This window comes from Astatotilapia calliptera, chromosome 2, assembly GCF_964374335.1.
Source record: "Astatotilapia calliptera chromosome 2, fAstCal68.1, whole genome shotgun sequence".
Taxonomy (NCBI): domain Eukaryota; kingdom Metazoa; phylum Chordata; class Actinopteri; order Cichliformes; family Cichlidae; genus Astatotilapia; species Astatotilapia calliptera.
The window spans coordinates 35,732,656-35,759,246 of record NC_137423.1 but is presented as its reverse complement, the minus strand read 5'-3'; the positions used below and the strand labels follow the sequence as shown (position 1 = coordinate 35,759,246).

Sequence of the window (26,591 nt, the reverse complement as noted above, 5' to 3'; positions counted from 1 at the left end):
AAGCTAAATAAACACCAAATATTTAAGACCTCTAGAATGATAAATTATATAGACTTCATGAATAGTTAAAGTATAGAGGAACTAGAAATGAGGTAGGTGTTGTCACTTGCTGCACTCTTCCCCCCAAGGGGACACCACAGTGGACAATGCACATATTTAAACTGGAAAATAATTTATGCAACCCTCCTATTTATCCAGTTTTGGCACCTTCACTAAGAGTGTGTCTGCTTGTGTTTCCTCCCAGGTGCAAACCAGGGCCTTTTTGTACTCGAATGTGATAACCACTCAGCTGTGGAATCACCAGATAGAAAACCAAACAATAAAACTAAAACTCAGCTTACTGTAACCATGAAATCATGAACCAAAACACAGAAGTTAAAAGTCCCTAAACAGGTACCAAATTAAGAAAATGCATTTAAAGTTGCTCCTGTTCAGCTGTTGACCAGCTATAAGCACTCAGATGCCTCTCATAAAACATTTTATATCCTCTCTCTGGGACACATCTTCAGTGATACTCCTTGGATCATGCGGTGTTCCGGGTCTTTTGACATCAGACACCATGGTCCTGGTCAGCCAACCAAAGCCCTGAGTTGTGTCCTAGTGGCTTTCTCTGTGGCTTCACAGACACCTTCTGGGCTTTCCTGTAATTCACGGTTGTTTAAGGACTTAGAGTGACCATCCTGCAAAACCTCTGCAGCCAACCCTCTATCGGCTCACTCAAACTCTTCCAGCCTGCTATTTCTTCATCAGCTCTGGGTACTTTGCATATTTCTTATTGTTTGCGTCTTCCAACCTTCTTCCCAGATCACAATAAGCTCCTGCATTATCGGGGTTTTATTGTCTTGGAGGTGATGATCATGCCTGGGTGGAGTAATGTCATGACAGTGTCTTGTGGAGATTTCATCATGATCAAAACTTCTGAGTTTTTCACGTTAGACTAGGCTATATTTGACTGTTTCCAGTCAAATAAAGATGTAAAACAGTGATCTAAATTCCACATTATGGGAATTAACAGATAACTGATGTATTCGTTTTTACAGCACTTATCTTTTATTTTTTCTTTACCTTTTTTTAAAATAATTTGATTTATTTGTGCATTTGAAACTGAGCTTTTGACCTTAAACCTGAACCTTTGCTGTGTCTTTGCTTCTTTCCATTCATTGCTCAGCTGTCAGATGCATCAAATGTTGTTTTCAGCTGTAATTTCAGAGGCATGAAGACAATAAATCACCTGAGGCCATGCGCACTCATCTCAGCATGAGGAATCTTTCAGTTTGACAAAAGCCACCAGGCTCCTCAAACAACAGAAAACTCTAAATGTGCCACTCTTGTTGAGTTTGCCTTTGATTTACAAACTCAAATATATTGTATTGTAAATTTAAACTTATAAGTAGTAAATAATTTATTTATAATTTATTTATTTATAATAATAATAATAAATAATAAATAAATAAATTCTTTAATAATTTATTTAATTTATTTATAATTTAAAGTTTGATTTAATATGGATGATGCAGTTTAACCTTGTTCTAATGCAGACATCCGTTCATTTTATTCAGAGGTGCAGGGGAGGCTAGAGCCTATCCCAGCTGTCACAGGGCAATAAGTGGTTCACAGCCTGAACAGGTGGCCAGTGCATTGCCAACCTAGCACAAAGAAACAATCATTCCTGCCAATAGAGAGTCACATATTAATCTAACTCTATTTCCTTGGACTGCAAGGAATCAGGAGAACCCATGCATGCTCCACAGCCAACCAGTGGATCTGAAAGACCTTCTCACTGTGAGGTGACAGTGCTAACCCCTGCATCGCCATCTTAACATAGGCTGTGACATCCAATATGTACAAGTATTAGTTTACATACGGCAGATGCAAAACTATAACTTAAATTAAATTCCCCCAAATCATTTTGCTGATCTGAGTTGCCTTTAGTCAGGGTTCACTGTGAAAGACGTGCTGCCTGTGATCAATTTCATTTCCCCTGCTTGTGTTCCTCATAGATGACAAGTTGTTTGTTTGTTTTTTTCTTCATCATAAAAACAGGAATGAAATCTTTATTACACAAACCTGAAACTACAAAGTATTATTGACTCAGGTAAGTGCTGCTCTGCAGAAACGGGTCCAGGTTTTCAGAGCGAGAGAAAGACATTAAAAAAAATCGAGTGGTGGAGAGCCAGCAGGCAGGTGAATCAAACAGTTCTCCTTCAAGCAGGAGGACTGCTTTAAAAAAATATTGGAAAAAAATGTTAATTTTTTTTATGTGTGTCCATTAGAATGATTACTGTCCTTTTTTCTCCCCAAAATAACTTCTAGTGATTGCCAACAATGCATATTTAATTTTTTCTAATGATAATTTCCAACATTTTGGCATGTTGCATTTTATAACGCATGCATACAGAAGGGAGCAGCATTGTATTATAATTTATATCCAGCACTTACAATGTCACTTCCTAACATGAGCTGTACCTCATATTCACACAGAAATGGGAGAAAACTGAGTTCAAATACTTTGGAAGAACTTGAATTTGAAGAACCCGCAGTTTTGAAACATCTACATTTTCATTATCGGTCTAGATATAGACCGGTAATGAAAAGTATGTTCTTTTGTACACACAAAAATATTCAGATCACAGTAAGATAGTCTGTTTAAAGAAGATTTTTATGTGATAAGATACACTTCATTTGTCCCAGATTTGATACATATCTTTTGCTACAGTACAAAAACCCCCAAAGCCAAATTGCTTAAATAAATTAATAATAATAATAATAATAATAATAATAATAATAATAATAATAATAATAATAATAATGCATACATTTTAAAGTTTATACTTCACAATAAGCTGGACTTAGTTTTCTTTATAAGTGACTTTTATTTTGAAAGGGTAGCAGTGCACATTGAAGCCTACAGAGATTAGAAATACTCATTTGGAAATTAAAACTGAAACAGCTGGTCTGATGTCTGTACAGGGATGACAAAAACAATAACACATGTATAACTTGTATTATGGTTTATAAGTCAAGTATTTTGTATATTGTATTGTATAAGTATTATTTATAAGTATTGACCTCAGTCATAACTGATGTCCTCACAAAGTGACTCAGAAACCTTCAGTGACACACTTCCACCAGCCCAGTGATCTCAGACATGAGCAATGACACGTTCAGGCAGCCCATCACGTAGAAAGGGTGCCATCACGGCGTCTCTGGACAGCCTCTGATTATTGTCGGAGAGTAAACATTTGTTTGGCTGCTCTGTACAAGCGCAGATAGGCTTCAGATGAATTGACAGGGTCCCCTAAATTGTGTCTATGACGCCTGATCCATCGCGTCAAGACCATTAAGAAGGAGGCTGGGTGAGATGATAGTGCATCGATCAGGTCGTGATGGATGGGCCCTGTGAATATATAAGTGAAGTTCTCGGTCGAGTAAAGGGAGATGAGTCCAGATCTGGTCATCAACACAGAGACACCATGCTTTCTGCAGCTCTGTTTTACCTTGTAGCTGTGATTTGTTCAGCAACATGGACACGCGCTCTCCCCCTTTACCCTGAGTCCAACCTGGAGCCACAGACAGGTAAGACACTTTTAAAACTGTTTTCTTCTTTTCAGGTTATATTTCTCCTACTGATTTCTTCGTGCCATTTTTAAATCTCTTGACCTGATCTCTTGTCACCCAACACTTGGACAGTCACATTGTAACTTATCAATGAGATGTGTGATAAAAAAAAAAATGGAAAAATGAATGAGAAATATGTTTCATCTGAACAGATTTCATTCAGAAACTAGTTTCAGAAGTGGAGGACGGCACCAATGCTGCAGAAGGCGAACAGAGAGATGTGAATAATATTTATCCCCTACTGGTGCATCACAATGGAGGGAGGGACTCATGGAATAAAGGTTAGAAAAAAAACATAAATTTGCACATAAACAGGAAAAAAATCATCAAATTTTGTGGTGAAAGCAGATTGTACAACTCTAAATTTTATAACTCGTTTCAGGGGTGAAAGATTCAGCACAGCAGGATAAGTTTGCAAACATGGTGAGTTTGATCATCTGCACATTTGTACACTAATAAGACATAGACAGAGAAGTCTTTCACAAAAACAAGTGAAAGATGCAGAAATGTTGAAACAATGAGAAGCTCAAAGTATCATAAAATAAAAAGAGTATTCTGAATGTGTGGGTAAAGGCGAGTTTATGCCAGTGAAAACAGTGTCCCTGTGAACACAGGGTCTGCATCTAAATCATCATTTTGCTTATTTTTAGGTCGAGGAGCTGAAAGAAGTTGTACTGAAATTGGCTGCCGCTGAGAAGCTTCGGTCACAGGGTTTCCTCAGATCAGAGCAGAGCCTCCCGAAAACGAACAAAAGAGGTGCGTGACTCACATGCCACACCTGCTCAGCCACCGAAACGCAACGATCGAGTGAAAAAGGATGTTTAATTTCTGGGATGGAGTTTTTAACACAAGCTAAGATTAATTATTTACACTGTAAACAATGACAGATGTATAAGCTTTAAGCATTTAACACCTTTTATAACACATGTAGCATAGCTTTTGCATGATATAAAGACATTTTTTATTAAGGTGAAACAGTACAGGTAGAAAGGTTAAAACATTTCACTAATAGATATTGCCATGAAACTCCTCCAGAGGATTACACGCATTAGGAATATTAATATTATTTCTACTGCTACTACTATGGTGTTTAATAGAAGGCAAAGGCAAAAAGATAAAGCTATAAATCTCCAAAACTTTATGTCTTCCTTCATATTTGCTAAAGCCGTTCAGTGGGTTGATTGTTACCAGGCTGATTTTATATTTGACTATATCTAGACTTTCCACTAATCTAGATGATTTGTTCAACCTCAGCTGACTGCAGGTTTCACCAGCCTTATAGACAGTACACTATGGTCATAAAAGACCGTAGCGTCTCCTGCCTCTATAGTGATGATTCTTACTTTCTCAGTGTGTCAGTCAGTGTTTGAAATTCTCTGTGAAAAGTGCTCGTGATCATTAATCAGTTTAAGCCACAACAGTTTGCAAATCATCAATGAGAAAATGAATGTAAAGCTGCTGATTTTGCTTATTTTACAACTTTACTGTTTATAAAGTGAGCGAAACCAGCAGTCAGCTGAGACTGAAGATGTGGGTTGTATGAGTTGAATTTGCAATGAAAATTCTGCTGCCAGGTAAACAAATGATCTTTCTAACATACGCAAGTTATACTTTCTCTATCTACATTTGGACTCACTTGCATAATTTCTTCAGAACCAAAATCCAAATATTGGATAAAGCGATAAAGTGATTCTGGAAATCCCATGTTATAAAATAATCTATAAGTAAGACCCAGAATGATATCTGAACATCCCCTGTATATAATCATTCAGGATATGTGCATGGAAATTAAAATGGAGAGTTTTGTCGTGATGAGTGCTGCTGAAGGGAAGATTTCTACCTGAAACAATGAAAAAGAAATCTCATCTTGACATTGACTTGAATTGGCTTTATTGTAAACATCCATACATATTCACTAAAAACCACCAGGAAAAAAAATGTCTAAAAGATATCACAGTGAACCTTCTAAAGCCAAATACCAACATACAGCTTTCTGAAATGTTATATTTAAATATGCAATAACTATGATGCTACATAGTTTAAATACAGTGCACCAGTAGATAACATGCAAATTTCAAACTTTAACATTATCAGATTTTTTGTTTGCATGCTATCTCTTCGCTGCTGTATCACTGGAAATGTCCCTGATGTGAAATATCATCTTAACTTATTACTGAAATAGTAACTGAGTAAAACAACAAACAAATAAAGGTCCCCTTGCATTAAACAAAACAGTGTTCAGTATTTGTATTGTATCTGTAACCTCCCTGTGAATATTTAAGATAATATTTTATCCTGTAAACATGTGCACTACACTACAGAGGAGTAAGTAGAGTATATATAAGATATTAATGCAATTACAAAGCTCAGATATGTTCAGTTAGTCTAGAAAAACAAGAAAAACACCTTGAAGGGAAAAAACTGACAAATAAAAGATGCGAGTAACATCTTTTTTTCTCTCTTTGATGTCCCCGACAGCATGTTTCTGGAAATACTGTGTGACCAACTAGAGCTCAGAGACAGCAAGTACGATGTGGTTTCAGCACGGCCTGGTTTGAAGCGCTCTCCCTCTTCATCACCAGTTTTGTTTCCCACCACGTGGTATATTCATCGTCTGCACCGGATCAACAGAAGATATATTTTTGAAGCTGTAAAAGGTTTTTTTTGTGGCTGAAAATAAACTTGAATATCAGAAATGCCGTTTCGCGTTCCCTGGTTTTACCCGTGAAAGTTCAAATGAATGACAGAAACCAGATTATGACAAAGAAATGTGGTATTTATTTTCATTAGTGTGACAGTGTGTGACAATTCAGTGAAACTGTATTTGTACACAGTAAGATATACAGGAGTGTTTTACATAAAAATGAACTGTTTACGCAGCCATTGCTCACACTAACACAATCATACATATTTCTATGTGGCTGTTTTGATTGTAAAATGCAAAAAATATTGATATTTACACTATAAACAAAACTCTACTAAATATAAATCAACAATCAATTGCACATATGGCCTTTTTTTGTCTGTGAGTGACCTGGATAAACAGTAAATGCCAAAACATTTGACTTTGGCATGTCTTGGAGCTCTAAAGCTATATGAGCTTGAGGATTTTAGGGTGTCTGGTTCACTGCCACAGTTTATTTTTGAAGTTTGCAGTGCCCTCTACAGATCACCATCTCTACACACATGGTTACAATTGATAAAAAAAAAAAAACACAGAACAAAGGAGTGAGATGTTTATTTCCTCTTGTTGGCCACGCTCAGGTAAGCCTTCTCAATTTCAATGTCGGCCGGGCACGTCTGTTTGAACTCGTCTCTCTCGTCAGCGTTTTTAAGGTATCTCCACACGCCTGTGAAATGGGCTGGAATCTCAAAGTTGCAGTACTTTTTGGCAGAAACCTAAAATAAATAAGTGGAGAGGAAAGTGTTTTAGGAAGTCCAGGGATCGGTTAAAACAAGCACTTATCTCATTCAAAGTTTAGTAGTTCGCATCATAGGTTCAGGCCTTCAAGATAAAAGAAGACAAATTTCACGACTGTTAGATGTTTAGTGATGTATGAAAGTAAACCTAACACATGGGTCATGTACTATTCCTTTAGGTTACTAAGACAAAATATCAACGAGGATGCTTTTAAACAGTGTTACAGGCACATAAATGCTAAAAGCAGGTCACTTTAGCCAGTTGCTAGGTGGTTGCTAGGCAATATAATCATAGCATAATATTTGACATAGGCGAAAACCTTCAGTAGTTCAGAAGCAGAAGTGTGCCAAGTCTGGTTGCACAACTGATGGTCTGGGAGAAGTTTGCAGTCAAACACACTCATGAACAGAGATTTAGCATTTATTAAAGTGAGAAGATCAGGAAAACTATTGAGTTTCCATCTGAGGTAGTTTATTTTACTGTATTTTGCAGTTTAAATTATAATAATCAGGATTAAATAAGGATAACAAAGTGTCCAGCTATCTGTTCACACAGGGATTCTTCTGATCCACTTTAGATGATCAGATGATTTTTTCCTTCCTTCCACCTCTGTTTCCTTTCAGCCATTAGTGCACAGATGTCTCACCCTGATAACGTGCAGTTTGGGCAGCAGGTTGCAGTCAGCTAAGGTGAGCCTGTCGCCGTCCAGGAACTTCCTGTTGGAGACGGCGATGGTTTCCACTGAATTGTGGTCGATCTCCTCGGGGAGGGGGCTGTTCAGGTAGTCATCCAGACGCTTGAACTCCCGCAGCAGGTTTTTCTCTTGTACTGTCAGAAACACAGAGACAGGTTTCATGGTGTGTTTTAAGCACTGCTGGTCAGACACGAGAGCTGCGTTTAAAAGCAGTTACCAGGCACCTGTACTTTATGTGAGAGCTTCAATTTTATGCAGTTTTATGCATTTGAGGGAAATATTGTCCTTGGTACCAGTGACACCACTACTGTAATTTATGTAGTTCCAACCTACTTTGCATTAAACTTCTATCTAACGTGCAAAAACTCGGTTAGCATGTCTCATATTTTAGCACATTTGGGGTGAATCTTGCTGATGCTGAGATGCACAATCTTTATACATGATGACAACGTCAGGTCAATGTGGTTAATCCTTCACAGCAGCAAATAAAAAAGGGGGCTGAATATTTTAGTACATATAATAGTTTATGTAAAACAAAATATATTTCAACAGGTTTTTGAACATGTTTTGAAGTTTGTAAAGGAATTTAATTGTCCAGAGGTTTGATCCAAATAGAGGTTTTAGGATTTTTCTCTTTATGAAAGCTTCATCTTGGTGTATGTGGACTGTCACGTTTCCATGTTTTGATTTGGAGGAGCTTTTTTCTTTTGTTTGCTTTGTGGGTGTGCGTCTGGTTTTTTTATTTGTTTCTTCTGTTGTAGAAAAATTGAAAATATGTTGGGAAAAAAGTTTAGAGTGAGTGTAATGAGAAAAAGCTCATTTTAACTATACTGACTTGACTTGAACCAACATGCAAACACAAATGCAGTTCAATACTCTGCAACATAGCAATATTGTATCAATGCTGCATGTCTATTAAATCTAACTTACAGGCGTTATTTGGGCTGTTTTTGATAAAAGCGGAGAACTTTGCAAAGATGTCCGCTCCCACATCAAAGGACTCTTTGTTTACCGGGCTGAGATGAGGATACCTGCAAATCGAGAGCAGAAAAGAGCGCATCGGTTCAGTGAACCGTCATCAACATCATAAGATGTTTATGTAATGATTAAGCGTGACGGTACCTGGGAGGGGCCAGCGTTTGTTCGAGAAACTCTTCAATTTTGATGAAGTCTGTTTTGAGGGTGCCGTTGTAGAGGAGGAAAGGAGGGTTAGTCCCAGGGGCCAGGTCTTTGAGCTCAGCTGGCTTCCTGGAGATGACACAGATTGATGAACAAAGGAGAGGAGAGAATTTGAGTTCTCTTAAGCATACCAAAATAGTAGTTTATCAAGACTGTCAGAATCAAATATTGTACTCTAAATTAATGAGTCAACACTGGCTATTAGTTTAGTTATGAAAATACACAGTGATGGGAGGGGCTGCCTTTTTAAAGGCCTGTTTTGTGTGTGCTCTGAATCACTTAATTATCTGTATCCTTTCAAAGTTTCCAAACCATGTTTGCTTGGCACGTAGTGGCCCTGAGAAATTCACGCAATAAAGCCTCAATTAAAGGAGGTGATTGTTTGAAAGTGACACAGAGGTCTTTGTACGCTCCTGCCTCAAACTTCTACAGAACGGAGCGAGTAAAACGTCAATAGGCGTTCAATTGGATTAGATTACTGACATACACACACACACACACACAAAAAGGTTCTCAATTTCTCCCTCGCTTTCCGCATAATTGAGTTTTGTGTGAAAGTCCCCACGACCAGATGCTCAGGAAGTGTTTTTTTCCACTGGAGCAGTGCTTACTTCCTCATATCAACAGTGGTCACTGTAAACTTCACTCCTTTGAGCCACAGCACCATGAAGAGCCTCTGACAGAAAGGGCAGTTCCCCACGTTTTCACCGTCATGTCCAGCCTGAAAAATACAAGAAATAAATATCCCATGAGTCCAAAATGTTCTGTTTAAGTGACTTCACTTTTTCTCTATGATCTCATCTGCAGATTAATAAAGTTATTTTGGAGCTGAGAAGGTGCGTCTGGGATACACACAGTCGATTTCCTATGTGGAGGAGGGGAAACCCTGGCATTGTGTTGTAGCGGAAAAACAACCGACACCAACGCAGAGAAGTTTAAAGGTCCACCACATATTGACCATATGTTAAATAACAGTGTGAAATGTCTGGAAATGATTTGCTTAAATGAGAAAATTGATGACACTCTCAAGTCTGTGTGGTAAACCTGAAGAAAGCTAGTTGGCGTAGCTTAGCTTATAATCACTGCTAGCTAGATGTGTATTCGCCTCTTCACACCGAATACAAAGCAACTGATATGAATTTGTGTTGTTAGACACAAATTACGGCAAATCCACATTAACTTATGTGAACATTTAGGGAGCTCCTATCAGTCGAGATTCTCTAGATATCACTGACAATCTCAAATAGAGCACACACTCATTGCTACAGATTCTGTCAGCCTGAGGTTTAAATTGACTTCTCTTTTAAAAGAGAAAGAGAAAAAGGAGAGCGCTAAGAGAAAGTGAGAGAAATCAGATGACTTCTTGGTAAGTTTTGAAATACTGTAACTTGATTCCAGCTGTCGGTTGTGTTCGTCCTACTCATATTGGCTGTTTTGAGTGAATATTTGGGGGTTTTCAAAACCACTGCAGCAACTGGACTGACAGGAGTGATAAAGATGTGAAGATAAAAGATAAAGTTTTAAAGATGGATGTAGCCTTTGGGTCTGAACAAAGTTCTTTTTAAAGGCCACCAGGGAGCAATATATGCGGTTACAATAGCCTTCTCTGGGGACCTGTGTAAACACTCCTGATGAGCTTATGGGCTTTCAGGCTGTACTGGATAAAATGTTAAATTCATTCTAAGTGTCAGAAAGGAAGATTAAACTCACTGATCAGTGAGCGTGTGCCACGTTCAGTATCAAAGCGGCAAGATGCCGACTGCAAAGGAGTTCATCTCGTATCTTTAAAACAGGACTTCACAATCCAACATGTGACATCACGCTGCTTCCATCTTTATCCTGTCTATGGTAACACGTGGTAACTTCACTTCCAGAAAGATCAGCGGTCAGCTGATGTTTCCATTTGTTTGAATTTGTGCAAAAATTGTAAAAAATATCACTTGTAGCTTTAAGCAGGTTTATATTCTGGGCTCTTATCAAGTCTCATCAACGACAACATGCCATTTTAGACTTTGTTTACATTCTTCATTATATTAAGTAATGAGATATAACTCATAAGTGCTCTTTAGAGGTATTTTTCTGCTACTTTTTGGACAGTTATTACAGTCTTTATGCTAAGATGACTGGATTATCTGCTGGCTCCAGCTCCACATGAGAGTGTTACTTAACTTTTCATCCAACATCTGGCAAGAAGCTGCACGTTTAAGTGGCTGAAATATGGCACGTCTACCACTCTATACTGCCTTATTTTGTTTTTGCTATTGAGCTGCCTTATTGCATATTTCAGAATACACAGTTTCTCTGCACTTGTGCCTCAACTAACTAAATCAGGAAAAAAAATCAGAAGAAAAAAAGAAGTAAGAAAAAAAAAGAGAGAAACTTTTGTGACTTTTAGATAGATGACTGTATTTGAATGTGTGCGTAACTAAGGTGGGTGTGTCTGTCCAGGCTTGAGGCCAGTCTCCATATGCTTCTTGCTCCTTCTGGGTGTGCTCTGATAAGTTGGAGAGTGTTTCTGATAAGAAACCAGCTATGGCCCACACCGAGGATACAAACACCCCAACATCTGCAGCGTATGGTATCTGGGGACAGCACCAATCAAAAATAGAGCTGCCCTCTGATTGTTGCTGCCTCTATGGCAATAATTGTGGACCACTGTTGTTTGACAACACTCATAAATGAGCAGCAAGCCTTTGTCAGAGTGCCCCTTTTCTTCAGAAGATTGTTTTGACAGGTTTAAAATGGACATGAAAGGACTGACCTTGATGAACAGCTCGATGCTTGGCTCCTTATCAGAGCTCTGTCGAAGTGCCATTTTATCCCCCAAAAGTTTTTGTTCTGTTTTATTTAAAAAGTCCAAGTGCTCCTATTAAAATTTCCCCCGAAGTCAGCAGTTGCAAAAATCCACAAAGCTGAAGAGAGGAAGCTGAGTGTGGTGCTGTCGTAGAGGCACTCTCCTCTGGTTTCACGTGCTTTCTGTGGTCCTGGGGAAGTCTCACACCTCAGGGCTGCCTGTGTTTGTCTGAGGGCTCCTTGGAGGCTATCGCTCTGAACATATTTTACAAGTTAGGGGGAGAGGGCGGATCCGAGTAATGGGCGGGGTACATGCCCCACACTTATATACCCAGAGCCTAGCTCTATGAGGAGAGAGCTTAAAATAGCTCTTCTGCACATTGCAATACACAGGAAATGATAACACAGGGTGACTCACACAAATGAGCGCAATTCATGAGAGCTCCTCATTCCAACAGCATTTAAGATAAAAGAATTCGTTTAATGGAAGACATCCACTGTGTTTTAAAGGGCAGTAGTGAGACAGAAAGTATGAAATGTTTGCTTTAGTCATTAATAACATGTAAATATGCTTGAAACCAGTTTTTATACAACATATAGATGGCTGACTGAACCAGCAGCAGACAGATAGTAGTAAATAATGGAGCAATTTACCTTTGTGTGGATATTTATGTGGTACTTTACTGTATTCTACTCCACTGTGTGCCATAATGAAAATATTTTACATTCTACTTTTCACAAATATATGATTTTATTTTAAACAAGAACAAACAAAACCAAATAACAATCCACATTTTAGAAAAACACAACAAATGATAAAATAATACAAGTGACTTTTTGTTGGAGCTACATCCCCTCAAAAATGGCTTTCAGTATATGTGCTGTTCCTCTATGTGGAGGCTTTATCAATATTTGTCTTCTTCAGTGCTCAACATTTACTCTGCACATTTTTTCAAAAACAATAGTATTAGCAAACAAAACAAAAGCTGGAGTTCATTAATGTTTAATCATTTGTATTATATCTGTATCCTTCTGATTAGGAACCAAGCAGGTACAGCTTTTTTATCACATCAAGGTGCTTAACACTGTAACTTAAATGGACTTTTAGCTGTTATTTCTCAGTGGGATCCCTATGTGACCCCTTTGGAAACTTAATTGCCCTCCCCTGCTGTAAGGTAAAGACCTGCGATATTAGAGGGAAAAGACGAATGTTGAGAAGATCCCTTTGATCAAGCATTTGGCGACAGCGGAGGAAGAGCTCCCTTTTAACAGAAATAGTGCCAGGATCAGGGAGGAGCAGGAACCTGCAATGACCTGGTAAAGAGTGAGTCGAAGGAGAAGAAAAAGGAAAGGAAAGGGGAGAGGATAGAGACACTGGGACAAAATACAAACTATGGGAGAGAGTGGACTAATGTTAATGGCATGCAGCAGTAATATATGAACACACTGTGAGAGATAAGATAGAGTTAATATGGTTTATTAAGTCACTGAACAGTATAGTGGCCTGTAGGGATGAATATGATCTGTGAAACACTGACTGGACAGTCCTGATGTTTTGTTCTCCTTTCGGGTGTTTCAGGTCAGCTTTTTTATCTTTATAATGTCGTTCCTATCAGTCTCAGCTGAACGTACTGTGCTAATCTAAGCTATTAAAGTAAGATTGTGAATACTGTAAAGCGAACAGCTGCTGAAAAGCTTGTTAGTACTATCACTATGAACGTGTTACAAATGAGTTCAAAATCCGACTTCACAAAGATGTTAGCGTTACCGTGAACTCTGGACTCAACAACACTCAATTTACTGTTTTCACTGTGCCTGTTTTCTTTACAGGGCACAAAAACCAGTAATAGAATAAAAATTCAACCCCAAAAAGCAAATTAGGAGAACAGAGAAAGTCAGTTTAGTCACTACCTTTACTTCCACCTGTTCACTTTGTTTTTCTAATAATATTTTAGCAAAAGTTTGACTAATGTAGCCTTACATTGTCATTTCTATACCTTCACAAGTTCAGACTGAGAGGGAAACAGTTTTGTTACAGATGCTCGCATAAAATATAAACATGGAAAGTAAAGTAGACTCTATATTAAAAAATGAGTACTAATAAGTCACTCAAATTGCAATGTTAAATTAGAATTAAATATTAAAGTTAAAGCAATATTATGTACAGTACAGACAAGATATTGCAGACTAAGTGAAAATAGTTGTAGGTAAGGAGCAGTTATAACGTTTGATGGCCACAGATAGGAATGATCTCCTGTGGCTTTGAGGTTGCGTCATAGTTGAATTTCTACAACCAATGACTGTAGTGCGTTTTTAGCTAAACGTATAAGGTCTGAATGGGCTTTGCCCTCTTCTTTAAAAAATGATGTGATACTTTGGGGGTATTCTGAGGATGTTCTGAGTAATGAGCTGTGGTTGTGGGAATCCCCCTCAATAATAAAATAAGGGCATAAAAAGGGCCAACTTACACTGCTCGAATAGTGGTGTTTGGAAATAAAGAATATTAAAATACTTTAAGATTTTGAATTTTAGCGCTAAAAGAATATCAAATATCATGAAATTTTTCAGCTGAATACTGTATATGCTTGCCATATTTTAAGTAGGAGGTCTCTTGGTCAATTAAAGACTGAAAGTGATAGTTTGTGCTTAAGAAGTGGAGACAGGAGTGGAGGGGCAGTCCGGTGTTTATTGTAATATGGCATCATTTACAGTAATTAGGGGAAAGGGAAGTTTTATGACAAAATCCCCATGCTGCGGTGTAGAGTTCCTTAAAGAAACAAACAACACTGGCGAGATTGTGAAATGTACCACAAGGAATTGAAAAAGAAGGCTTTGTGCCCCATTCTCATTTATCTGCTCGAGAGGATTTGAGGAATTTGCATCACAGAGCGCGAGCATGGAAACAAACCCATCACAATGAAACTACCAACAAATCCCGGAAATCTGGCAAATAACACCCCATCGCCACAGGAAATATAACTCAAAAGGAGAGAGATCATGGAGAAAAAGTCCTCCTCCTTTTTCTTTTTAAATGTCTTCGGAGTCATGGAGGTTACTTTCCAAGTGTTTGGAAATCCGATGTCCATTTCTGCTCACTCATAACACATCCTCTAAAAAATAATCACCACCTCTGGGAGGTGAGTGGAATTTTACTGCAGCACGGTGGGAGTGCCTCTCTCATTTACTCACATGATTAAACTGCTTTTCAGTGGTCAGTCTTTATTATAGCATTTGCTGTGACAGAGGGTGTGTCCATTGAAACCTGTGTGACAAAGCGCTGGTGTTTTATTAAGAAATTCAATAGATTCGCTCTCACGGGCGACTGCAGTTATCGATAACGTCTTGAGGTCAGCATGGGCTGATTTCATGGGTATTTTGTGTTGTGTTTGGTTGCCATGACGACACCGTGTTGAGAAAGAGGGGATGAGTAAAAGGGAAATTAAGGTTAGAATCACAGCCATTATAGTAAACTGAAACCAACTGATTCAGCCCTGCCAGCTGGGGTATTCAACAGGAGAGTTTTCCAAAGTATCCCGGGAGCGTGCATAGCTTACTAATGATCTTCCACTTCCCAGGAAAGCCCTATCTCCTGGAGATAAATACACATATCTCCACTGGACACACACACAGCAAATGGAAATGGGGGGGAAAAAGTGCCTTATCTCTATGAACAGAGCTCTCAATGTGGACACCGAATCCAAGAAAGTTGAACTGGATTTTGCCATTACAAACACACACACACACATGCAGCCACACAAAAGGTCAAACTGTTATCCTGTAAACTCTGCTGCTCTGTGGTGGATTCCAGACTCCCTCTTTTACACAAGAGGAACGTTTTGATCTGTGAACTTCAGACATTCATAGGCCTAAATTTCAATAACATTTTAAGTGGGCGACACGATGAAACTAATTCCCGGACAACAACTTCTTGGCAAGATGGGTGGGATACCAACATGCTTATATACAGATCTTTTCGAAAAATGGCCGGCAAGCTTATGTTGCACACAGAAAAAATATCAGGAAACTGTTGCAACATGTACTGTCCCTCCCCTCAAAATCCCAAATGGCAGTTAGTCAGTTTTATAGTTGTTTCCACATTTTGTTTATGGTTCAGAGACAAGCTGTTTTTTTTAAAAGATAGAAAACCATCATACCAAAAGCACGAGAAGAAGAAAATATCTCCTTATTCAAGTTTAGGAATAAGCATGAAGTTTTTAACGTAAACACACAAAACGAAGCAGCATATTTTAATCCCAGTTACATGTTGCCAGAGATAGTCAAAAATAGTAAAATTACAAGTTGTGCTCAGTTTGCAGTTGAAATCTAAAGATTTCTTGTTGAAAATTTTGCTTTTACATAAACTGATCAGCTAAGGCTGAATCAAAACAATGCTGAAGTTCAACAATTAGTGCTATATAATACATAAAGACACAGTCAAATGGTATGCTGTTACCCAGTGGTTTGCAGACTTCCCTTTTTGAGGCCTGGAGTTAATTTCTCATCCTCGTCTTCTTTATTTAATAAACCAGACTTCATGATTGAGAGGTGGATCTGAAACAGGGGACATGAGGACAACTTCTCAATAACAGTTGTAACAAGGCATATCCTACTTTATGCTTGATTTGGACATGTTTACAAAATTTACCAAAAGAACATGTTTCACATATAACGTTAAAAAGTATTGATTAAAGTACATTTGGAAATTGTTTACTGAGGTCATAAAGCAAGTGTAAATTCAGGTCACGTTGTTACAGATCTCTATATAATTGGATATCTTTGATTAACCAGAGGAGCCAGCCTCTGTTGGATTTAGAAAAAAACAAATACATGTCCATGTGACTTTCTATGGTGTCTGCTTGCCATGTTGCTGCAGATGGATTCCTTTATGGACAGGTCATTTGGCTACTTTAACCTTTTATACCTTATCTGTCAGTCCCATTCGCATGAACTTAATATCTCAGGAAAGCAAAATCTGGCGCAAACAGCCACTTGATCTCAGGGATGAACTAAGTCAAAGTCAAACAAAGTCAAACAAAGTCAAACGTCAGCAGGACCACACAAATACATATTTTTGGCCCTAACTCAAGAATTCATGCGTAAATGATGACAAAATGTTTTGCACAAATGTGTGGTAGGATAACAGGATAAAGTGATGAAATTTCATATGCAGCAGGTCAAAGGTCAAGTCTGGTTAGACATGGATGTAAACTTGACTGATGAGCGATAGAACCACATAAATGCTTGGCAGTAATTCTAGTTTATTGCTCAGCAGGGCCAGCTGTTTCTTGTAAACACAATGGCATCATTGACCTACTGACTGCTCTCTCACAGGCAGTCAATCGCACAAACAGCCTATTACCACACAAACCCTGTTGCAGGGTCTGTTGCAGGATATTCACAATGACAGCGTCTTGGAGTTTCTGCCGCTCTTTTTGTCTCCTGCCTCTCCTCCTGGCTCTGAAGATGCACACAGCACGTTCGGCTCCTGATTTCTCTCGTAAGTCTCTTGGTTTTGAAATCAATAGCGGACTCAAAATGCTGATGCGTTGCTTTTCAGCTGCATAAAGAAGCTTCACAATGACATTTCCTAACAGATTTCCACATCCTGCTTCATAAGCAGCTTGTCATAATCTCGCGGAGAGACCAGAATCAGGGTGAAGAGGCTGCAGAACAGATCCTGAACTTGGATATCCACTCAATACAACCAGATACTCCCATAGCAATAAATAAACTACAGCTGACCTGTGTTTATCATCTGAGCTGTTTTCCTATTTGGACTGTGTCACTACTGACATTATGGAAACATTGGTACTGTATGTTCAGACACAGCCAAAGGTAGCTTTTGTCTCAGACACTGTTCTGTTTGCATGTGCATCTCTATATCTGATCACAGCAGAGATCTTTTGTTTGTTTGTGTGTGTGTGTGTGTGTGTGTGTGTGTGTGTGTGTGTGTGTGTGTGTGTGTGTGTGTGTGTGTGTGTGTGTGTGTGTGTGTGTCTAATAATAGCTCATTGTGAGTGAGTGCCTGGTACTGTGTCTCGTTTGTTCCCTAAAGCTTTAAAACGCCTCTGTGGAGCACACACACACACACACACACACACACACACACACACACACACACACACACACACACACACACACACACGGTTTCCATCATGTCACAGAACAAAACATTGACTTATATTCATGTCCTAGAGATGTAACCATAACTAATAAATAAACTAGCCTTAAACTTGACCCTAAACATAACTTAAGTCTTAATACATAATAAAAATTTGCATTATAAATCTTCACAAGGCGAGATATACTGCACGTACACACTAGCACAATACAGTACAGGAAACACACATGGGAGGGGAGATTTCACTTCAGTGTCTATGCGCTGTTGCTGATGATGTTTATATGTGTGGTCATAGTCCAAAAATTGTCTTGGCGAGCTACACCCAGTGAGTCGGACACCACCCTGTCGACAGGGGACTGAGCTGTTGTAGGGGCTAAAAAAAAAGCTCTAAATAAGTCAAACTGTTGACTTGTTGACAATGAAAGGGTCGCAAATTGTGCATGAGTAAAGGTAACTGAGTCATCCAGTCTTTATTAGTTGGTTAACAACAGAAAGAAGACCCTTTATTTCTTTCTCTTTCATCCAGGCTTTCTGAGAAATGTTTTTCGCTTGTTAAGCTACTTAACATTGACTTTTGAATTATTCAAGCTTAAAAATTTCACCCAGCTCAAGGGATGAACCAGTGTTGTGTCTACACATAACAGAGAACTTAGCAAGAAAACTATTTCAAATTGTATCTTGAGGTACTTTGAGCGCATGTCACGAAAGCACATGAATTAGTCCCATTTTTTTAACTGAATCTAAATGATTATACGGTTTGACGGGATTAAAATAGGATTTTACGTTGATAGACAGTGTGGAGCGCGCCCTTAAAAAAGAGAAAACTGGAAAAGCAGAGGACAAAAGAAGAAGTGTCAGGTCTTAAAAACTATCAGCAGCAGACAAAATGTGTCTGAAAGACATTTCCTGAAGAATCAGAGAATAATTCAGCAAAGATTTGACGCAGGAGCTGAGAGATGCATGTGGCCCTTTAGCTGATCCATCTACTGTTCACTGATGCCTCATCAGAAATGGTCATAATGGAAAGGCGGCAGACAAGAAGTAATTCTTAAGAAAGGGAAACAGGAAGAAAAGGCTGGCGTATATGACGCTATACAGGAACTGAAAGTGGAATGATGAATCAAATTTTCCTTCAAGAAGCCTGGAAAACTGTTCCTGAAGACGATTTAGAGATATTACAAGAAAGTCTGCCTAAGAGAGTTCAGACTGTGTTGAATGAAGAAAGGTTGTGGCACTAAATATTGACTTTCAAGCTTGTTATATTTGTGTAATCTCTGCTTTTGCTTTATATACTTAATTCCCATTTTTCTAGTAAAATATAAAGAAATAAAGGGGGCTCAAGACTTATGCACGCGACTATAAATGAGGTGTAAGATGTGTTTGAAATGATAAAATAGACATCATCAGCTCTTTTTATCTTTCAGTGTATCTTCACAGCATTCTGAAAAACCACACGGCTCATGCTTGTGAAGGAGAAATTCTCATCATCAAGTGTCCCTCCAGGACGTCTGTGGCCATCCTATCAGCCTTCTATGGACGCCGTGTTCCCAGTCAGCATTTATGTCCTCCTGCAAGCACAAACACAACTGCGGAGGAGGACACAGAGTGCACTTCCTCAGTTGCTATCGAGGTACACATAGCAACATTGACATAAACTGTGAACTCACTGCATAATCTGCCTTAATCAAATGCTCTTATGGGCGACTCCTGTTGAAGATAACAGTGGTCCACATGGATTTTCCTGTGCTTGTAGAAAGTGCTGTCAGAGTGTCAGGATCGGCGGTCGTGCCACATTCCCGTCTTAAGTCCGGTGTTTGGCCAGGATCCCTGTCCCCTCACCACCAAGTACCTCCTAGTCTCCTACAAGTGCAGACCAGGTGCACTACTGAGCTGGACAGTCCAGTCACTTCACCACTAGCGAACACATGACTTTTAAATTTATGTTAGCTAACTGACAAAGAAAGACTCCATCACATAATTTGTGCATAATAAAAGGTGTGCAGAAAACTATCAATAAGAGGGGCCTTGGCTTGAAAAAAAGAGCTGCACAGTAAAGTTCTTAATTAAAAAAATCTATTAGCATATAAAGCTGGTAAATAAAATCTTTTTTCTTTCATTTTTTCTATAATTAAGTAATCGTCTTGAAATTATTATTAGTTTAAAATATCTTATTTATGTCTTTTGTATGCTCACAGACATCTAAAACGTAATAAATATAACGGTAACTTAGAAAAGAGGAACTGAACTTGGTATCATTTAGAGTTTCTGTAATATTCTTCCTCAGTCAGCCTCTGGTTTCAGGCCTGTTAAGCAAAACATAAAAAGGAACTTACATTTTTTGGGGGTGTTTTAAAAAAAACGGGCAGTCACACATAAAACACAAAACTGTACATTGAAACATTTGCATTCCAAACTGAAGTGCATATAAAGTCTGAGTTACATAAAATTAAGTGGGAGTCTTCTAAAATTGTGATTGTAGCTTTTAAACAAAGCCACACAATCAGTCCACTAGTGACTCTTATAGTCTCACATCAACTTCATATGCACTTTGACATATATTGTCGCATTAAATTACCTCTTCTATAATAGGTTATGACTGGATTTGCAATAATCAGCTTGAACAGGAGGAATAATAAATAAATAATAAATGTCTAACATATAGTAACAGCCTTTTTAACGTGTTTCCCTTCCTTATTACTGGGTCAGGCCAGGGTCACGTCTTTCCTGGATTTTTCCCTATTTCTTAAGACATGACTTTCAGATACTGTTCATCTGATGTCCATAGCTCATAGATTAGTGTTAAGTAGCTTAAAAGACAAAAACAAACAAACAAAAGCCATCGTCTCAAAAAGAGTGGGTATAAGGAATGCTTAGAAAATGAGTGAAAAAGCAGCTAATGTCCAAAGACCTTCAGAGAACCTGGAGAACTGTTGCTCAAGACTACTTTGGAAAAAAAAAACTGGCTTGAAAGCAAAATATAAAGAAATGCAGGGTAGCTTGAGTCATTTACATAGCTCTCTAAACAGCTGTCAAACAAGGTTGTAAACTTTTGAAATAATAACAATGAATGCTTTCAGCCATCAGATTTTCTTAAAACAGCTACAGAAAGTTCTTGTCAACTTTTAGATGTTCTTCAAAATGTGCCATTTCATCTGTTTTTCAGAGCACCACCGCACACGACTGGTGTGTGAAAATGAGCGTTTGAGGCTGATGTGTAAAAATGAGACTGTCATCGCAATCTACTCTGCCTCATTTGGACACCTGCTGCACGGCAGTCCTCACTGTCCTCAGGAACCTGGATCAAAGGCTGACATGGGTCTGCAACAGCAGGGGGCTCAAGTGCCATCTAGTGGCAAAAAAGTGGAGCTAAAGTCCTGTATAGACATGATGGAGAATTACTACTGTACTGTATTTAATCATTCATATAAATAGGAATTATTTATTCATATTCATTAATTTCTAGGTGCTCAGGTTTTAGAGAAACAGCTTTTCTTTAACAATAAAATGTTACTGTTGTCTTCTTCGTTACAATCATTGGTTTCATTTATATTAAATTATTTCAGAGTGTTTGTCTCCGGCGGCCCTGAGGAAAGTGTCACGCAGGTGTCACAGCAGAGCAAACTGTTCACTAATAGCCGATACTCGAACCTTTGGGGACCCGTGCTTCCCCGGCACCAGGAAACACCTGCGGGTGTCCTTCACTTGTGGTAAGTGACAAATCTACACCTACTCTTTTTTTTGGCTTGGATGTAGATGCATAGTATATTTTCTGTATTTGCATACAGCTGCGTATTGTGACAGTGTTTCATTTCCTCTTTAGTCCCCAGATATCTCCTAGAAGATGTGGGTCAAGGTCCAACAGATCCTTTCATGATCTCAGATTACACACACGGTGAGTGTGAAAACGAACGTTCACAGGTTTCATTGCATGCAGCAGACTTTGACTGGCTATTGAGCCCAGAACCCTCTCGCCTGCAGGTGGATGGTACACTGGCCCCACCTACAGGCCTCAAAATGTGTTCTTAACCAACTCTCTGGAGATCTTTGACAAAATACTGGGTATGTGTACTGATGCCTGTGGATGTCAGGCTACAGCCACATATATAGAAATGTCGGTGTTCAAGCACGTTGGTGGACACAGTCGAGATACTGAGCTCCAAAACGACATGGAAAAATTAGAAGAGGTGCTGAATAAAATGAAACGTATTGTTTTTAAATTTGATTTAGAGTAACTGGAAGCCCTTATATACCACCTGTCTATTTTCTCAGTTGCTTATCTAGCCTAGTGTTGCAGGGGCTGACATATATCTCAGCCGTTACAGATAGAGAGGTATGATACTGGACTGACATTCATATAGCACTTATGTACTCTTTACTGGCCCCTTTAAACCACAATCCACATTTACTCTTTATTCTGCTCACTTTATGCAATTCATTTACCTCACGTCCACAGCCAATTTACACTCACCAGTTAACCTGATATGCATGTGTTTGTACTGCTGGAGAGAATCCACACAGGCACAGCAAGGACATGCAAATTCCACACAGGAAGGCTCCAGCCAGCCTCTGCTTATCAGTGTGCCAGCCACTTGTCTGTGCTGATAAGTAGTAATCTAAAATTTGCGTACATATTTCTGTATTATTTCCATTTTCATATAATTATTAGCTTATTATATTTAAAAATAACTTTTCCTAATTTCAGTCTATTTCTTTCCTTTCAGTTTATTATGACATGTTATATTTGGACATATAAAAAAAAAAACAGTTATGTTTGTTCCCTTGGATCATACATTAACCTGCTGGTGGAAAATACAAATATTAGCCATTATGTACTCTGACTAAGATAAATAATCATATATGGTTTTTGCAGGGATGATCCTAATCCAGAGCCAATGCTGTGTCTTTGTTTTTACAATACTGCACTGCCCAGGAAGATTTTTCAGCTAAATCAGTTTATAACAATATTAATTTAAATAGAAAGAAAATATCGATAAAATTATTTGGATATTTGAACTGAAATAGGAGCACTTGCAAATTGATTTTGATACATTACTCACATGAAATGAATTTACTGGTTTCTTTGAAAGGTCACACCTTGTATTAATAGTGTTTTCTAAAGCAATTTGAGAAAGATGAGCTGAGTGGACACTTGTGGCTTATGTTGGCAAATTTTTAATTTCCTCACACATCTCTCTTCCAGGTCTCCCAGAGCGAGTTGCTCTCTACTTTGTCTCCGGCATCTGTGCTGGTCTCGTGTTCCTGCTCTGCCTGTTTGGTGTTCGCTCCACACTTGTGAAAGACGTTAAAGATCTGGTTTCTGACCTGAATGATGAGCTGAAAGCATCTCGCAGACGACGCAAGGAGCTCATGGAGGACCTCTTTGAAGAGGATGTCTCTGACACATCTTCTTTCCGCCGCCTCACACAATCCTACCGGACAACTGACATCTTCAGTCCACCCACTTTAACAGTAGAGATGGTTGAGTGGGGGGAGGAACAGACTAGGGATCTGCCCAATGGAGACATTTGGCCACACAGAGACTCCAGCCCTTACGCTATTCACAAGATTAAAACCTACAACAATTGAGAGTAAAGCATCAGTATACTGCATTAGAACGATAGCTGCTAACTGAAATCATACTGAGATAGTGCTTTTACTGTAAATTGGACCTATTATGCTCATTTCCAGGTCCAAACTTTCACTCCTCTACTCTTCTAGAGGAGCTTTGCATGACTCAAAATCCAAGATAATCCTTATTTATCTTGAGCTGGGTCCTTAGTTCATTCACAGTCTGAAACGAGGCATATGAACTCCTCTTCCTCCAAGCCAACTTTCTTCTGATTGGGTGCCCCTCACAAACTCAAAGCTTAAGCATTAGGTGGTTGGTTCCTAAGTGCCAGAGATGAATTAGGGAAGTCCCCAATCTTTGACATTATGCAAAGCCAAGAGTAGAAAATAAAGTCTGAATTTGAGTGTTTAGAACAGCCTGAAGGGAACCTCTTGTACATACAATAACCTCATTATTTAAAAGCAGTTTAACCTGAACAGTAATGAGGTATATGTGACAGAAAATAAGTGAAAGGATGATAGCTTCTCTCTAAATGTAACTGAACCTTCTAATCTGTCTCAATGCATGATGACACTACTAAAATACATGAAAACCTAATGGTGGTTGATTACAATCATAAAGATTAACATCACATGTTTGTTGTTTCAATTAATTTCAAATGCTGCTGTGTTTTATGGAATAACAGTGGACGTGCCACTGATTTAATTTTAATAACTTCAATGCATTTTTGCAGTTACAATATGGAAAACCAGTATTTTCAGTGCACTGTGTGACTAATAAATCATTGGGTGAGTTAATGCCATTTTTAATGTTTCATTAAAACGTACAAAAATAAAGCTGCTCTTTTGTGGGGGAAACATTTCATATTATTGCTGAAGGATGGAGAGTTAAATGTAGAACAGTGCAAAACCAAATCCTCAAAAATAAATATATAAATTGAATAATTTCCAAATATCTACTAACAACTATATTTTGATTCTTTGTTAAATTTTTGTGCCTTTTCGGATTGATAAAAGTAATTATATCTGATTAACTGATAGAACTACAACACAAAAGTTGTGCAAAGTCCTGACCCACCCTTTATTTCTTTATATTTTGCTTATAATTTTTTTGGTCTAAGCAATTGTTCTCCAGGCTTTCTGAAGGTCTTTCAAAGTTTTTCTTTTCACTTATTTTTCTTCCAGCTCTTGTACCTGACCATCTTTAGAGGGATGTTTTTTGAGGCATCATCAGAAATGTCTCAATGGTGTTGGTGGTCACAATTTATGAAGTCATGAATGCAATTGTACATGAATTGTACAAGTAGCCTGGAGAACTTTAAAAAGGTTTTATGATGAAAAAATAGCCCGATATCAGATATTGATTAGTGGGTAGAGGGGTTTAAAAGTCTGGATCCAGGAAATGGAAAAACATACTCAAAGTCTTTGCACAATTGCTCTCAGAAATACATCAGCTGAGGAAAGTATGGGATCAAATTGTGGTCATAAATATTTTGTACTTTTAAATCAGAATGTGTATATATGTGCATCTGTAGATAAGAATTTGTGTGTGCGTAGAAAAGATTTGGGTGTGTAAAAATATTTACACAAGTTACAAATTCTTTTTGTTAAGATCTGGTTACAGATACAAAGGAAAAAAAAAATACGTGTGAAACTCAAGTTTTAACTTACAAGTACGAATTTTGACCCGATTTTTCTTCCTTTCAGCTGATCAATGTCATATCAGTCACAAATTTAACTATCCAATCAGAGAACAGAATTGCAGTACTTACTGCAGTTTTGTAAGTACAAAACTGATCAAAAAATATTTTTGACCACAATTTGAGCCCACAGGGAAAGAATCAGTGTTTAAACTGTGAGTACAGTTCAGCTGAAGTCATTATAATCCTTAAAATCACAGTCTGGGATGAATGAAAAGACTGTTGGTGAAACTGCTCTATCACATGACAGACTGCTTAATTTGAAGGGGTCACAAGTCAAAGCGGATGAAACTCGCCCCCACCCCATTTCTGCACATAGCTTGTTCTGAAGACTACTACTTATGGTAGCTTTATCCAAATATGTGGTACCTTGTTGTACTTTTATTATATTTATTTTTTGCATCGTTGACTCATTGGCATTATGCCTCTGTAATAATAATGTCATTATAGGTTAATAATGAAGTGAAGGTGGTCAATTTTCTCCAAAACTAGGACACCCCTCAGTTTTAGCATGTAGGTAATACTTTATTTGACAAGAAGCACTCCAGGAGCACAAACCTCCACCAAAGCAGGGCACTCTCTGGGAAGTGTTTTTTTAAAGGAATAGTATTGTATTTTGTGTATATTCATTTTGGGGGTTTTGTTGTTGTTCATTTAACACATACGTTACAAAGTTTGTAGTGTAAGAGTAGGTAATGGCTGATCGTATTGATTTGACTTGAGCTTATTATATAATACTACATACTATAGTATATTCTGACTAACTAGGCAGCTCATTTTCTTTCTATTTAAAAATACTTTATTTAAAGATATAACACACCTTCAGTTGTTGTGAAATGTAAAACTGATCAGAGGTCAAATGTGACTGATGTTTGAATGTAAACTGTACTGTGATATTTAGAATCACCATTTACTTGTATCCTTTCCTAAATTTTGCCAGTACAAACACAGAATTTTATGTAAAGTTTTAAAGATAAAAGACAGTATAAGTTTTATCTTATTTGAACTGGAAAATGAGGTCTAATATTTAGAATCCCTATATTTCTATATGTTGTAAATTAAACCAATGACATTAAGAAACATAGTTTTAAATAGTTCTATAGCAATATTACTTTGACGTGAAAATCAGTCTATTTAATTAGAGCTCGGAGGTCAAATTTGACATATTCTAAATCTTTATATGGCCATTTTTAAATATGGTTTCTCGGTTTTGACAAGTAAATCATCAGCGAAGGATGCAGGCCAAATTTGAATGGATTGTTTAGATGACCACACAACACACTCCTACAAATTTTATTAGAATTAATTCAATTTTTTTTAACTATCGTGTTTACAGGAAGAAGGAAACGCGTAAAAACACTGCGAAAAACACATAACCTCCTTGGTGGCGGTAATATTAAAAAATGTAAAAGCGATTGTATTAGTTACACCTCATCCCTATTAATGTGGGACAAAACACCTTCCGGACATCTTTAATCCCCCAAAGAGGATGTGCGA

At 38.1% G+C, this 26,591-nt stretch overlaps 3 protein-coding genes across 4 annotated transcripts; 2 read left to right on the top strand and 1 right to left on the bottom strand.

The window, feature by feature from the left end:
• The first annotated feature begins 3,145 nt into the window (after nt 1–3,145).
• Nucleotides 3,146–6,314, top strand: urp1 (urotensin-related peptide 1). The gene is made up of 5 exons (XM_080289449.1): nt 3,146–3,576; nt 3,771–3,899; nt 4,001–4,041; nt 4,269–4,374; nt 6,097–6,314. Exons 1-5 carry the CDS (start codon nt 3,387–3,389, stop codon nt 6,126–6,128), a joined length of 498 nt encoding a protein of 165 aa, XP_080145575.1. The 5' UTR covers nt 3,146–3,386; the 3' UTR covers nt 6,129–6,314.
• Nucleotides 6,315–6,373: 59 nt separating this feature from the next.
• Nucleotides 6,374–11,998, bottom strand: clic2 (chloride intracellular channel 2). The gene is made up of 6 exons (XM_026145775.2): nt 11,674–11,998; nt 9,524–9,633; nt 8,856–8,981; nt 8,664–8,764; nt 7,686–7,867; nt 6,374–7,017 (listed from the first exon to the last, which is right to left on the bottom strand). The coding sequence occupies exons 1-6, from the start codon at nt 11,725–11,727 to the stop codon at nt 6,856–6,858; spliced, it is 735 nt and encodes a 244-aa protein (XP_026001560.1). The 5' UTR covers nt 11,728–11,998; the 3' UTR covers nt 6,374–6,855.
• Nucleotides 11,999–16,605: 4,607 nt separating this feature from the next.
• On the top strand, nt 16,606–25,556 carry LOC113008374 (protein eva-1 homolog C). 2 transcript variants are annotated; one of them, XM_026145744.2, is made up of 8 exons: nt 16,606–17,202; nt 19,251–19,456; nt 19,580–19,703; nt 20,990–21,142; nt 21,390–21,533; nt 21,647–21,718; nt 21,805–21,885; nt 23,027–25,556. In XM_026145744.2, exons 1-8 carry the CDS (start codon nt 17,106–17,108, stop codon nt 23,410–23,412), a joined length of 1,263 nt encoding a protein of 420 aa, XP_026001529.2. In that variant the 5' UTR covers nt 16,606–17,105; the 3' UTR covers nt 23,413–25,556. The 2 variants fall into 2 exon arrangements, with proteins under 2 accessions (XP_026001529.2, XP_026001536.2); XM_026145751.2 differs by lacking the exon at nt 21,805–21,885.
• Nucleotides 25,557–26,591: the final 1,035 nt, after the last annotated feature.

Coding starts and splice junctions, on each gene's coding strand:
- urp1 (XM_080289449.1), top strand. CDS start 3,387: ATGGATGGGCCCTGTGAATATATAAGTGAAGTTCTCGGTCGAGTAAAG. Junction 4,042..4,268: donor AGGATAAGTTTGCAAACATG/GTGAGTTTGATC, acceptor GCTTATTTTTAG/GTCGAGGAGCTGAAAGAAGT. Junction 4,375..6,096: donor CCCGAAAACGAACAAAAGAG/GTGCGTGACTCA, acceptor TGTCCCCGACAG/CATGTTTCTGGAAATACTGT.
- clic2 (XM_026145775.2), bottom strand. CDS start 11,727: ATGGCACTTCGACAGAGCTCTGATAAGGAGCCAAGCATCGAGCTGTTC. Junction 9,634..11,673: donor GCATCGAGCTGTTCATCAAG/GTCAGTCCTTTC, acceptor TGTATTTTTCAG/GCTGGACATGACGGTGAAAA. Junction 8,765..8,855: donor CAAACGCTGGCCCCTCCCAG/GTACCGTCACGC, acceptor CTCGATTTGCAG/GTATCCTCATCTCAGCCCGG.
- LOC113008374 (XM_026145744.2), top strand. CDS start 17,106: ATGACAGCGTCTTGGAGTTTCTGCCGCTCTTTTTGTCTCCTGCCTCTC. Junction 19,704..20,989: donor CTCCTACAAGTGCAGACCAG/GTGCACTACTGA, acceptor TCTGTTTTTCAG/AGCACCACCGCACACGACTG. Junction 21,886..23,026: donor GATCTTTGACAAAATACTGG/GTATGTGTACTG, acceptor TCTCTCTTCCAG/GTCTCCCAGAGCGAGTTGCT.